This window comes from Danio rerio, chromosome 14, assembly GCF_049306965.1.
Source record: "Danio rerio strain Tuebingen ecotype United States chromosome 14, GRCz12tu, whole genome shotgun sequence".
NCBI classification, from domain to species: domain Eukaryota; kingdom Metazoa; phylum Chordata; class Actinopteri; order Cypriniformes; family Danionidae; genus Danio; species Danio rerio.
In genome coordinates, this window is record NC_133189.1 from 51,292,501 (window position 1) to 51,306,891 (window position 14,391).

General features: G+C 34.2%; 1 protein-coding gene across 4 annotated transcripts in view; it reads right to left on the minus strand.

The window, feature by feature from the left end:
• tapt1a (transmembrane anterior posterior transformation 1a) overlaps nt 1–11,823 on the minus strand; it is a 42,455-nt gene extending 30,632 nt beyond the window's left edge. For 2 of the 4 annotated variants that reach the window (XM_681534.7, XM_009291277.5), the window contains exons 1-2: nt 11,628–11,823; nt 4,331–4,479 (exon numbers count right to left, since the gene is read on the minus strand). In XM_681534.7, coding sequence (XP_686626.1) covers nt 4,331–4,479; nt 11,628–11,814 — 336 coding nt within the window. In that variant the 5' untranslated portion in view covers nt 11,815–11,823. Of the gene's footprint in view, nt 1–1,359; nt 1,539–4,330; nt 4,480–11,627 lie in introns of those variants that run through there. The other 2 variants (XM_073922235.1, XM_009291279.5) reach the window with 2 other exon arrangements.
• Nucleotides 11,824–14,391: the final 2,568 nt, after the last annotated feature.

Here is a 14,391-nt window from a genome sequence, read left to right on the forward strand (position 1 = left end):
ACCACACCGGAAGTGGTGCTAGTGAGGCCAGCATGTGGGGCGCTCAACCTGGGGTCTGTGTGGGTACATATTGGCCCGTTTCCACTGAATGGTACATTTACATTTAGTCATTTAGCAGACGCTTTTATCCAAAGCGACTTACAAATAAGGACGAGGAAGCAAGTTACACAACTATAAGAGCAACAATGAATAAGAGTTGTAGGCAAGTTTCAGGTATGTAAAGTGTATGAAGCCAAAACATTAGTATTTTTATTTTTTTTTTGTAATACAGTTAGCAGCGGAGCCAGAGAGGCAATTGCAGATTAGGAAGGAAAGTGGAGACTAAATAGTTGAGTTTTTAATCGTTTCTTGAAGACGGCGAGTGACTCTGCCGTTCTGATGCAGTCAGGGAGTTTATTCCACCAACTGGGCAGATTGAGCACGAGAGTTCGCGAAAGTGATTTCTTCCCTCTTTGGGATGGAACCACAAGGCGACGTTCATTCACAGAACGCAAGTTTTTGGAGGGCACATAGATCTGCAGAAGTGAGAGCAGATAAGGAGCAAAGCCAGAGGTCGCTTTGTAAGCAAACATCAGAGCTTTGAATTTGATGCAAGCAACAACTGGCAGCCAGTGCAAACGGATGAGTAGGTGACATGTGCTCTTTTAGGTTCATTAAAGACCACTCGTGCTGCTGCGTTCTGAAGCAGCTGAAGAGGTTTGATAGAGTTAGCTGGAAGCCCGAGAGTTGCAATAGTCCAGTCTGGAGAGAACAAAAGCTTGAACAAGGAGTTGAGCTGGATGTTCAGATAGGAAGGGTCGGACCTTTCTGATGTTATGAAGTGCGAATCTGCAAGATCGAGCAGTTCTAGAAATGTGGTCAGAGAAGTTTACACTACGACCGGTATGGGTCAGTACGGGTCACCTTTATCAGGCTTGCGTTTCCACTGCCAAAAGGGTACCAAGTGTAGTAGACAATTATCCAGTTATTGATTTGACAGGGACGTTGTGTTGTCACAGTGAAAATGAAATCATTTCCTTTTCAATTTTGGCAGATATTTTGCAAACAGAGTTTTAAAATTAAATTGTTAATCTGGTTTTCATTTTTATTCTCAATGTTTATTTGATTTATTTAAAATTGGCAGGATTTACCTTCCATACAGTGACAGCTTGCGTACCATTATTTCTGAGTGTAAATTGCTTTCATATAAATTAAGAAAAGCCTTAACGGTAAACAATGTATTTTTTCCCACCACAATACAAAAAATAGAGCATAATATGAAATGATAAACATTGTATTTTACCTATATGATATATATTGTCATAATGCACAGCCCTAGCAGGGGCTCGTCAGCAGGACGATAAAAAACATGAGCCCTACCTGCTCCAAGAAAACACACTGGCTCACAGAAACCATTTTCAATCAGTGCAGAAATACACACATCAGCTACTTCCAGAAAAGTACGCAGGACAGGACAGCAGCAGGTTTATGACCAGGAATCAGTAAAAGTAAGCATAACAAACATAAACTGTTTCCAGGTCAGTACTAACTGTGGACTCTTTCTAGGGTTTGAGAGGAGGAGCAGCAGCTTCAGGGTCACAGAGGCGTCTTTGTGTGCAAATACCTCAACATACCACACAAACCTGAGAGCTGAATGCGAAAAGCGCTCTCTGAAAACAGACACACTGCCCATTATATCAGCTATAATTGTGTGTTTAATATTACTTTATTAATGAGAAATTAACTTTAGGCAATCTTAGTAGTTTGCTGAAGCTCAATATCGCCATCTAGTGGGTATAAACACTTTAACATTATGAAGAAGAGCAAAGCACTGGATCATTCATTCAATTAATTTCTTTTCTTTATTAATCTAAGGTCGCCACAGCGGAATGAACCGCCAACTTATCCAGCATATGTTTTACATAGCAGATGCCCTTCCAGCTGCAACCCATCACTGGAAAACACCCATACACTCTCATTCACACACATACACTATGAACAGTTTAGCTTACCCAATACACCTATAACGCATGTCTTTGGACTTGAGGGGGAAACCGGAGCACCCAGAGGAAACCCACGCGAATATGGGAAGAACATGCAAACTCCACACAGAAATGCCAACTGTCCCGAGGCGGCTTGAACCAGCGACTGGTGCTGACAGCACTGGATTATTTTGATTATATTAATCTGAATAATCTGAAATAATAATTTGCTAATATCTAAAAGAGCTGAAGCAGAGTTTTGATGAGAAGTAATATCTTGACTAATGTGAAACCGGCAAAGGAAAATGTTTATTATGTGACCTTGTGACTAGGACTGCAATCAGAGATTTCCACACATTCACTGACTCTTGCACTGCATTCAACAAATATTTGTAGAATTGCATAACATTAAAGTAAAATAATAATAATGAACGTTCTGTAAAACTGTTATTTTTCAGCTTCTGAGACATTATTATTATTATTATTATTATTAATAATAGTTTCAATTATATTTTTTATATGTACCATATTTATTAAATATTTTTATTATAAAGCTTTTAATTTTGTTGTTTTTGTAATTTTAATAGTTTTTTTTATATGTTTTAGTATTTTATAGTCTAAGTTATTTTAGCACATCAAAGTAAATTAGACAAAAATGTGACCAATTTTAAGTAAAACATTTTTTAAAAATAATAATAATAATAATAATGATTATTATTATTTTTATTACTGTTATTTTTCAGCAATTAAGATACTACTGTAAATATTTTAATGGTTTGTCATATTTACCATTTTCAAGCTAATTATTTTTCATTTTGTTGTGTTTTTGTCCTTTTTAATAGATGTTTCATGTTTTTTTTATTTTATAGTATTGTTTTGTTATTTAAGCACATCAAGTTAAATAAGACAAAAACTATTTTTAATGATTTTGTCTAATGTTTATTTTATTTGAAGATAAACTTTTTTGGTTTAACTATAATAACAGTGCTGTAAAATGAAACACTACTATTAAGCGTTATAACAACAATTATTATTATTGTTTAATGTAATATTAAAAATCTAAAGATTTCTGTTTAATTATATAACATTTCTGTCTTTTGTTGTAGTGTCATCATGGGAAATATCAGTTTGTATTTCCAAACATTATTTATGCTATTTGCTATTATTATTTGTAATAATCCAGTGCAATTTAACCTTGCACAAAGACAGACTCTTAAAGTGTTCTTCTGGATTTAGTTTGTCTCGGTTTCTTCATGATGATTGTGAAATCAGATTTCTCTTCTCACTGGATTATTAAAATTAATATAGCAAAAAAAATATGTTTGGAAATGCAAACTGACCTAACCCACTGACACACTACACAAAAAACACAGAAAGAACTTGCTTCAAATCTTTTTTGTTAGTTCAAATTAGTGCTGGGCAAAGATTAGACTCATTGAAAATAAAAATTTGTTTTGACATAATATACATATGTGTACTGTGCATATAAATATATAAATATTTTAGAAAATATATTTATATTTAGATATAAAATATATATGAATCATGAATATGATACAAATTATATATACATTTAAAAACAGATAAATACAATTTGGCCTATTTTATTATTCATTTATTAATTATGTACAATAATCAAAAAATAAAATGAAAAGCAAAATGTAATCAAAGAAAATGAAAAAGCTTATTTATTGGCTGTCTTAGTCCTATCACTTTAAAATAACAAACACTGTACATCTCTCTATATTTAGGCTAAAACACTGCTTGATTTATTTATTTATGTTTGTACTTTTAATTTAGTTGTCTTTTATTTCTTTTGTTTTGATTTACAAAATGAATCCGTATTGTATTTAACAAGTTTGCAATGATAAAGAAGCTTATTAACAGGTTCTTAATGATTTATTAAGCAATTATAATGCTTGGTTTCGTCATTTTAGTTCATTTATAAGTATTAGTGTATTTACAGCTACTGTATATTTCTTTCTGTTCATATTCCGTCCCTTTGTGCCCCCTGGTGGCATTGTTGCAAACTCCTGTTACACCTAAACACATTTTCGTAATCTGTGTCCCATGGCGTCATATGTGGCAGTAGTAGTCAATTTGAACTGAAATTCACTCTATCTTTGTAACAAATTAGTTTTGAATAGATTTGTTTTATGCTTGTGTGTGTTATGTTTTGTAAAAACTAACTTTTATTTTGGATGCAATTAATTACAAATAATCTTTGGCAAGCAATAGTTAAAATATTATTGGCCTCAGACTTAGTGCACAGTACTGTATGCATATTACCAGGAATACATTAAAATGTATATATAATTTCCTACTGAGGGGTGTCTCCTCAGTATTCAGCATTGGATATTGGGACTCACCCTCTCCAGCTCTCTGGGGATCCTCATGCATGTGTAAACCCTCTCCCTGCGCTCTGTGTATTTGGCCTCGTTGTGCTCCAGAAAGTATCCTCTGGTCAGTTCTGCACACATGAACCTTAACAGAGACGGATCCTCCGGCTCATCCACATCTGTGAGGAAGAGAAAAACAATGTGTTCAGTGATGCAGTCAAAGCCAAGCAAACTATTTATCTGGTTGTGATCCGCATACAGTACAGCACCAGCTGCAGGGAATTTTCTAAGGGAAACTGCTTAAAGGGTACCAATTATGGCCCTTTTTACAAGTTTTAAAATAAGTCTCAGATGTCCCTGGAGTGTGTATACCACAAATCATTTTTATAACTGTTTGAAACTGCCCCCTTTGGGCTTTGATTCTCTGAATTGTGCCATTTTGGTGACTGTCACTTTAAAAGAGGGTGAAGCTACAAATGCCTGTGTGTCAGCATAGTGGTAGATTAAAAAACAAGACTAACAAGACAACCTATGCTAATGAGGGAAAATGGTCATGACATCAGAAGGGATTAATAGACTTTCTCTGATGGTACAAAAGGAGAATGTCAATCAAAGCATTTCTGCAGACTGTTTTTATTATATAAAACAGAAAACTAATATATTTTAACAATGAGAATCTGGTTATATTCACAGACTGTTGGCACACAAAAGTGTTTAAACCCTTTTAAAAAGAGATTTGTGCATAATAGGTCCACTTTAATGTGTAATGAAGAGTGTTGTGTTCAAATTATGGGTAAATAATTATGAGCTGCTGACCTGTTTACAGATCGCATCATCAATAATGTTTGAGCTAAATTTGGTCTTTTAATATAATTGTATTACTACAACACAAACTAACGACAGTCAATTAATTTAATTAACAAATTTGGTCAAATGCAAAGTCTACAGACAGCCTTGACAACAATATACATATTCTGATTTGAATCTTCTTTTTTTGGTGCACATATTGTGTAGAAGCAAGATGTCCATTGTGTTATAAGGTTTTGTACGTCTAATTTCTGCATTGTAAATAAACTAGCCTCTCTTTCATTTATTTTCTTTTCGGCTTAGTTCCTTTATTAATCGGGGTTGCCACAGCGGAATGAACCACCAACTTATCCACCACATGTTTTACGCAGCGGATGCCCTTCCAGCTGCAACCCATTTCTGGGAAACATCTATACACACTCATACACTACGGACAATTTAGCCTACCCAATTTACCTGAACTGCATGTTCGTGGACTGTGAGGGAAACCAGAGCACCCGGAGGAAACCCACACGAACGCAGGGAGAACATGCAAACTCCACGCAGAAACGCAACTACCCTCTCTTTGCCAGATAAAATAAATAAATATATAAATAAACTATTATTATAAGCAGCATAAAAAACAGGAACTTAAAAAAAATAAATATTAAGGTTTAATCCGTGTATATAATATTAGGGCTGTCAAAATTAGCACATTAACGCACGCGATTAATTTGAAATATTTAATTCTAACGTAAAAAAATTTACGCAATTAACGCAGTTGCAGTTTTTTTGATTTCCTGTCATGGTCGACGTGTGTTTAACGTGCAAAGAAATATGAATAAGAAGGAAAGTTTCAGTATAAAACAATTAATGTCGCATCACCAGGCTCTCCAGCAAATCCTCCAGAGTTTCATCTAGTTTCAGGTGTTTCATTTGTAATCTTTAGACTTTAAGTGCAGTTCAGCGGGTTACTTTAATTCAGCAACATATTGTTCATGCCCCATGACAATTATTAGATAAAAATATGGACTTTGTAACGTTTTGTTTATCAAGTTTAAGAGTCCTTTTAAACACTTATGTTTATTTTATTATAAAGAGATGACATTTTTTTGTTGAAATAGTTTTGTTTTTGACTATTAAAACTATTTGCCTTAGTAATGTTGGTAAATTAAAGTGGTTAAATAAAAAAATTCCTAATATTCCTTAATGTATTGCTACAAAATATATAACAATTTTCTATACCGAATGATATGAAACATGATATCGTGATCTTTTTTTTCTTGCAATATCGTTCACCCCTAACTTAAAATATAAGCAATACCCCCTCAAAAAAGAAGCTACAAGTGTAATTACAAGTAATATGAGTGTTTCAAATTTGTAAGACTTTATGAAACTTACCAAACAATATCAAACAATGTTGTAAACCAAACTGTTTAGCATTAATCTTCAATGGATGAACAAATTTCTTGATCTCAACAATTCCACAGTTGAGTGTGATTTTGCTAAGTGGGACGTGGTCCTGGATTATCATCTAAATTGATCCTCATTATTGATCAAAAATTTAATCCATACCTAATCCCTAACCCTAACATCTGAGGAGATTATTAGTTGGATAACAATGATGTAAAAGCACAACCCTAACTGTAAGCCTAAACGTAAACTGTAGACTTATCCCTTAAATCTGATTGGGTGTGGGATATTTTTTATTTATTTATTTTATTTGCTTGTTTATTTTACAGGGACAATACACTTGGCATTGTTATACAAAGATAACCGATGTTGTGTAAATAGGGCATATAGCATAAAGCTAATTTGCAGCCCTCGTCCCTGGTTAGGCTTTACATTATAAAAAAAAAAATAATAAAAAAAATAATAATAATGATAATAAAGAAAACCGGCAAGAATAAAACACAATACAGCAAACATGTACAATATTTACAGAGCCATAAACATAAGATGCAAGTCCATATGGATAAAGAGAAATGTAAATGGGACCAACCTGAAAGAGTAATGCTTAATGTTCACATTGCTGTAAAGATTTCAACCATTCTTTCAGCTTTACAGAAAAAACTGGGAGTTCTGATTGTAACTTTAAATGAACAGGCATGGCATTCTATAGATGTGAACCTTTTACTGAAAAGGATGACTGACCCACAGCGGTTCTGCATCTGCGGATTCTACAATTCCCACTTACTGCCCCTCTAGTCTTCGCCCCATCACTACTGAATTTATTTATTAACTATGATATATGATATAATATATGGACATATATTGGATTTATTGGACATACGGTTGAAGTCAGAATTATTAGTCCTCCTGAATTATTAGCCCCCCTGTACATGTTCCCTCTAATTTCTGTTTAGAGAGAGAAGATATTTTCAACTCATTTCTAAACACAATAGTTTTAATAACTCATTTCTAATAACTGATTTATTTTATCTTTGCTATGACAGTACACAATATTTGACTAGATATTTTTCAAGGCACTTCTATACAGATTAAAGTGACATTTAAAGGCTTAACTAGGTGAATTAGGTTAACTAGGCAAGTTAGGGTAATCAGGCAAGTTATTGTATAACGATGGTTTGTTCTGTGGACAATATTGTAAAACAAATATTGCTTAAGGGGGCTAATAATATTGACCTTAAATTTTTTTTAAATGAATTAAAACTGTTTTTATTCTAGCTGAAATAAAACAATTAAGACTTTTTCCATAAGATAAAATACTATTAGAAATACTGTGAAAAAATCCTTGCTCTGTCAAACAGCATTTGGGAAATATTTGAAAAAGAAAAGAAAATTCACAGGAGGGCGAATAAATTTGATTTTAACTATAGTTGCTGATCCAGGAACATGTCCTACTTGGTAATAAAGAAAATATAAAAATAAAAATAAATTATATTGTATTGTTCAGCTACTGTTAATATGTATGTCACTCTTCAGATATTCAGCTGCTGAAAACTCAAATCCCTTAACAATAAGAAGTCATTAGTGAGCTGAGGATGGTTGGATGACACCTGCTTTTTCCCGGACATTGCAAACACTGTTAAAAACATCTGCAAGTTTGCAGTTTGTGTATTTTGTGATTCATGTTTTAATTTTTCCCTTTTATTTATGCATTTCAATCACATTATGGGAGCTCGATCTTTCTTCCATCAACTTTTAATCTTGAAAAGTTTAAATAAATTGGCTTTTATGACCATTTTTAATAGTTTAAAGTTATATATTGTCTGGGTTAGTGTTGTAAATCACGCTACAAAACTTTGTAATAAACTGCTAGTACATTCTGTCATTTAACACACTTATTTCTCTCTATATATTATTTCTTATACATTATAATATTTTAAACTACTAAATTGTCAAAATAAAAGTCACTTTGTTAAACTGTGGAGTTGAATTTTCAACATCAAAAGTCGACAAAACAGAGATCAACATCCCATAATGTAGTTCACAACCGTAAATAAACGGAAAACACATATACATATATATATATTTATATTAGGGATGCAACAATACACTTAGCCCAGGGTTCAATACATACCTCAGTTTTTTAACACATTTTTCGGGTCGGTTCTCATGGCTTGACACATGTTTTTTTTTTTTTTTTTTTTTTTATTCTATAGGTAATACGAACAGTAAGAGGTGAAGGAGAAAAACAATTAAAACAATTTATTACAATACTCATTTTGTTTTACTTAAAAGCCAAGAAAAGTACTAGAGTTCCTAGTGTATTGTATAAAAAAATGCCCAATTGAGCCTGGGTTTCCCAAGGTTTTTTAATTATTCACTTTCGCCAATTGGTGAAGTTTTTTCCTCGCCGCTGTCGCCACAGGCTTGCATGGTTCGGGATCTGTAGAGCTGCACATCAATAGATTTGCTCCTCTGTGTTTGGACCCTCAGTAGTGGTTATTAAACCACACCGAACTGAACTGAACTTAAACACTGAAAACTTGACTGACACTGTTTCAATTTACTATGATCTTCTATGTGAAGCTGCTTTGACACAATCTCCATTGTAAAGGCGCTATACAAATAAAAGTGAATTGAATTTGTTTTCTTTGTTTACTCGCTATTACACCTGTACTCAGCACTAAAGTCTAGAATCTTCACATTGGCTTTAGTCTTGAGTTGATTAGTGCAGTTATACATTTGTCTTGGGAGCACTGTACACGTGTGGCGACTCTATTGACGCATGCTCAGGGTCCGTATGCGATATCTAGTGTAAATATCTGTGTTTGGATCACAACCAGGGGCCTGTTTCAGAAAGGAGGTTAAGTGAAAACTCAGAGTATTTTAACCCTGAAATGAGAGAAACTCTGGGTTTTCCGTTTCAAAACGGCAGGTTTGTTAAACTCGAGAAAGCAGGGTAAGTCAAGCCTGTTTCTGAAAGAAAGGTAACTTTAACTCAGAGTCAGTTACTGTGGCAACTTACTCTGTGAATCTAACCTGGTCAGAAGCAGGTTTTATTCTCTAAACTCAAGAGTTTCTGTCGGTCTCCTCCCCTTTTTTAAAGATGAAGCGGTATTTCTCGCCTTAGCCTTACGCCTCCACACACCTATTTTAATGCTTATTTTGGATACGTGCATAAAAACGATTGATAGAAACGTCATGATGCACATAACTTTTCAAAATATGCATAAAAACGCGCATAACTGAGTAGGATAAACTTTTATTCGATAGAAAATGTGCGCATAAACTACGATGGAAACACTTTTACTGAACAAATTACAGTATGTACATTAAAAAAAAGATCATGATCATATGATAATGAATGTGTGTAAATGAACAAACCAGCAGGCTCAGCACACTGTAAGACGTCTTAAATATTGTTTTAGTCATTCTAAAATGCCTTTACTGTTTCAGTATTAGTGTATATTAATTACCTCCGAACGTCTGGTGCGTGAGTCTCCGCGTCTCATGGCTTCAGACCCCCCACGTGTTCATTGTGTTTCAGCATTGTCTTCTGACATCGAGGCGCAAGTACATTAATTAGGCTAAATAAAGAATTAATTGACGCAGCTTCTTCTACCACAGCAAATTCTGTTTTTACTGTTGATATTTGGTGCCAGTTTAATCAGAAAGTGACAATTTTTTTTTCTCTTTGACTCGTTGGATGGAATTTTATTCGCATCTGTTATGCAATATTCCAGTTTTGCACATACATTTATGTAATATATTTGGATGGAAACATAGCTATTGCCTACATTTTAGTCACACAGGGAAGAACTGTACGAGAATGGCTTATCCTTTTTTAATAAATAATTAAATTAAATTCACCTTCGACATGCACTGTAACTAGATTAATGGGATTATTATTCTTTCTAAAAATTATTTTTAGTACTGCTTACCTTCTAAATGTTATATTAACCTCTATCACTTGATCAATAAAAAAGGCAGACACAAGTGCACTGTTAAATCATTTAAAACTAATAAATGTATAAAAAAAGTTTAGAAAAAAAATATAGACGTCACAAATTACATTACTAATTTTATTATACTTAAATATTTAAATACTTAAAAAGTGAAATTAGGCATTAACTTGAGCAGCTGTTTTCCCACGCTAACTGTCTCTTCTTCACTGATGGTTGCTTCTTTTCAAATATATACACTCATATTTGCTATAACTTTGCATGAGAACATCAAGTTCAGCTGGAGAAAGAAATGCTGATCTCTTTTATAAGATATTGCCATAGTCACTCGTAATATCTGCGCTCCATTGATAATGCCTTTTTAAAGTCACGGTGTGCGCGCTTAACTCTGAGTTGGTCTACTCGAAGTTGATTGACCCAACTCAGATCAGCTGTTCTGAAACCGAAAACTCAGAGTTTTTAATCTCTCGGTAAATCAACTCAGAGTTCAAGTTTAAACTCTGAGTTGTTTGAACCTCCTTACTGAAACAGGCCCCAGGTAGGCTGTTTAGAAACAACTCACAGAGCTTAGATGACCCACTCAGGCTTCCCATGAACATTGTACACTAAACCAGAGTTTTGTTTTCTACATTTAACTTAGCTGAAGTGAAAATTATTAGCTTCCCTGTGATTAATATTTAAGGTCAACCTTATTAGCCATCCTAAGAAATTAATATTATTTTTTTCGATTGGCTGCAGAACAAACAACTGTTGTCCAATGACTTGCCTAACTTAAGAAGCCTATTTAGCCTAATTACCATAGTAAATTCTTTAAATTGCACTTTAAGCTGAATTCTAGTATCTGAAAAATGTCAGCAGGTAGATAGAAATTGTTTATTGATAAAAAAAAAATCGTCTATATGTAAACATCACTTGGGAATATAATTGAAAAAAGTAAGGCTAACAACTTTTGACTTCAACAACGTATAAAATGAGCAAAACAAAAACGAAACGCATAAATAGAGCCCTGTAAAAAGCTGAGGATGCAAAACTTTGACTGCTAAACAAGAAAACTTACAGTATTTAAGAATACTGTCCACACTGAACACCCTGGTAAAAGTAAGGTAAACTGAAGCCACGCTGGAAGCGCCAATCGAAGGTCAGCTGTTGTCAGATGCTTTCTCTCTCACCTGAGTGCTCCATCTGCTCCTCTTTAACCGCGGGATTCTCGTAACATCCTAGAGTTTCCGTCATGGTGGTCAAGATGTTCGTTTTTTCCGACATCCGTTCTGGAGCCCACGAGCATTTCACCCCTTTGTGATCCTCATTTTCGGGATCTTTTTCGTCTGACGTCCCGACAGCCAACGAGTCCGCCATCTTCGCTGTGACGTCATCATCACATCACGCACGTGACACTGATAAACAGAAGCGCGCTGTTGCGATAAACACAACGCACGCGCATGTAAACATGAAATATCGCAGAGGTTATAAAAGAAATGATAGCATAAACGTATATATGATACTGAACTTAAGGTAGCCTATAGTTTTCTAATTTACAAAAAGGCTAAAATGTGAAACACTTATTCGGTTCTAATCTTAGTAAAAATAATTAAAACTAAAGACCGATAAAACTTTCTCACTATCTCTCTGTTTACTGCATTAGACTTACAAAAGTCATTATTTTCAATTTTTTGACTTGCTTTTGAATAATTCTATTGTGCAAATTTGGGTAAAGTCTAGATGGGAGACAGCTGTGGATACTCACATCAATATAGCATAATTTTTGTCACTCTGTACAACAATAAATAATATTGTTACATCACTGTTAGGGTTGGGTTTAGGGTCAGGATAGGGGTAGAGGTTAGTAAAATCAATTTAATGGATAATTTAATATATAATATGAATAATACTTGGTTTGATTACTGTTTTTACATTATTGTGATGGTTCGGTTTATGGTTGGGGTAGGGGTAGACGTTAATAAAATACAATTTAAAGAGTAATTTAATAAATAATATGAATAATACTTGTTTTAATTACTGTTTTAACATTAATTAATGGTTGGGTTTAGGGTTGGGGAAGGAGCACACATTTCTAAAATCAAATTAATGGGAAATGTATTAAATACTATGAATAATACTTGGTTTATTACTGTTTTTACATTATTGTGAGTGTTGGATAGGGTTAGATGTTAATAAAATAAAATTAATGGGTAATTTAATAAATTATATGAATAATACTTGGTTTAATTACTGTTTTTTACATTATTGTGATGGTTGGGTAGGGGTAGACAGTAGTAAAATACAATTTAATGAGTGATTTAATAAATAATATGAACAATACTTGCTTTGTAATGACTGTTTTTACATTAATTGATGGTTGGGTTTAGGGTTGGGGAAGAAGCAGGCGTTTATAAAATGAAATAATGGGTAATTTAATAAATAATATGAATAATACTCGGTTTAACTACTGTTTTTACATGACTGTTGTGGTTGGGTTTAGGGTTGAAGTAGGGGTAGGCTTTAATAAAATCTATTTATTGTGCAATTTTATAAATAATATGAACAATACTTGGTTTACTATTTTGACATTACTTTGATGGTTGGGTTTAAGGTTGGGGTAGAGGTAGATGTTAATAAAATAGAATTAATGGGTAAATTAATAAGTGATTTAAATAATTCTTGGTAACTTTTGTCCACAGCTGTACTTCTAGCAACAATCCCTCATTTATAAGTAGCTTTGGATAAATAAATATAAATGTATTTTATTAATTGTTAAATTTAGTCACGCAGTTTAAATTAACTGAATATACTGTATATATAAATTGAATCATCTAATTTTAATTTGTTTTAATAATATTAGCGTCTAAACAATGTTGGGGAATAAGTCATATGTTACAATCGTAAGTCACTTATTTTAAAAAGTATGTAAATGTTAGTTACTTTTTACAGAAAGTAGCCTTATAATGTAAACGCGTATGCATGTGTTGTTAATTTTGCATGCATTTTTATTTTTAAAGTGTAATATTGGCTTAAGATTATACTATATCACCTGTTTACTCAATGCTGTTAATAAAAATAAACAATGATATAATATATAATAATAAATAATAATTTTTAATTGTTAAAATTAAGGCGACGCAGTGGCGCAGTAGGTAGTGCTGTCGCCTCACAGCAAGAATGTCGCTGGTTCAAGCCTCGGCTGGGTCACTTGACGTTTCTGTGTGGAGTTTGCATGTTCTCCCTGCGTTCCTGTGGGTTTCCGCTGGGTGCTCCGGTTTCCCCTACAGTCCAAAGATATGCGGTACAGGTGAATTGGGTAGGCTAAATTGTCTGTGTATGAGTGTGATTGAGTGTGTATGGATGTTTCCCAGAGATGGGTTGCGGCTGGAAGGGCATCCGTTGTGTGAAACAAATGCTGAATAAGTTGGCGGTTCGTTCCGCAGTGGCAACCCCAGATTATTAAAGGGACAGAGCCGAAAAGAAAATTAATGTATGAATGAATGTTAAAATTAAGGGGTGACACGGTGGCTCAGTGGTTGGCACTGTCGCCTCACAGCAAGAAGGTTGCTGGTTCAAGTCCCGGCTGAGCCAGTTGGCATTTCTGTGTGGAGTTTGCATGTTCTCTCCGTGTTGGTGTGGGTTTCCTCTGGTTTCCCCCACAAGTTCAAGCACATGCGCTATAGATGAATTGAATAAACTAAATTGGCCATAGTGTATGTGTGTGAATGCGAGAGTGTATGAATGTTTCCCAGAACTGGGTTGCAGCTGGAAGGGCATGCGCTGTGTGAAACATATGCTGGATAAGTTGGCAAGTTGTTCCTCTGTGGTGACCCCTGATTAATGAAGGGACTTAGCCAGGGGTGTTTAAACTCAGTCCTGGAGGGCCGGTGTCCTGCAGATTTTAGCTCCAGCTTGCCTCAACACACCTGCAAAGATGTTTCCAGAAAGCCTAAT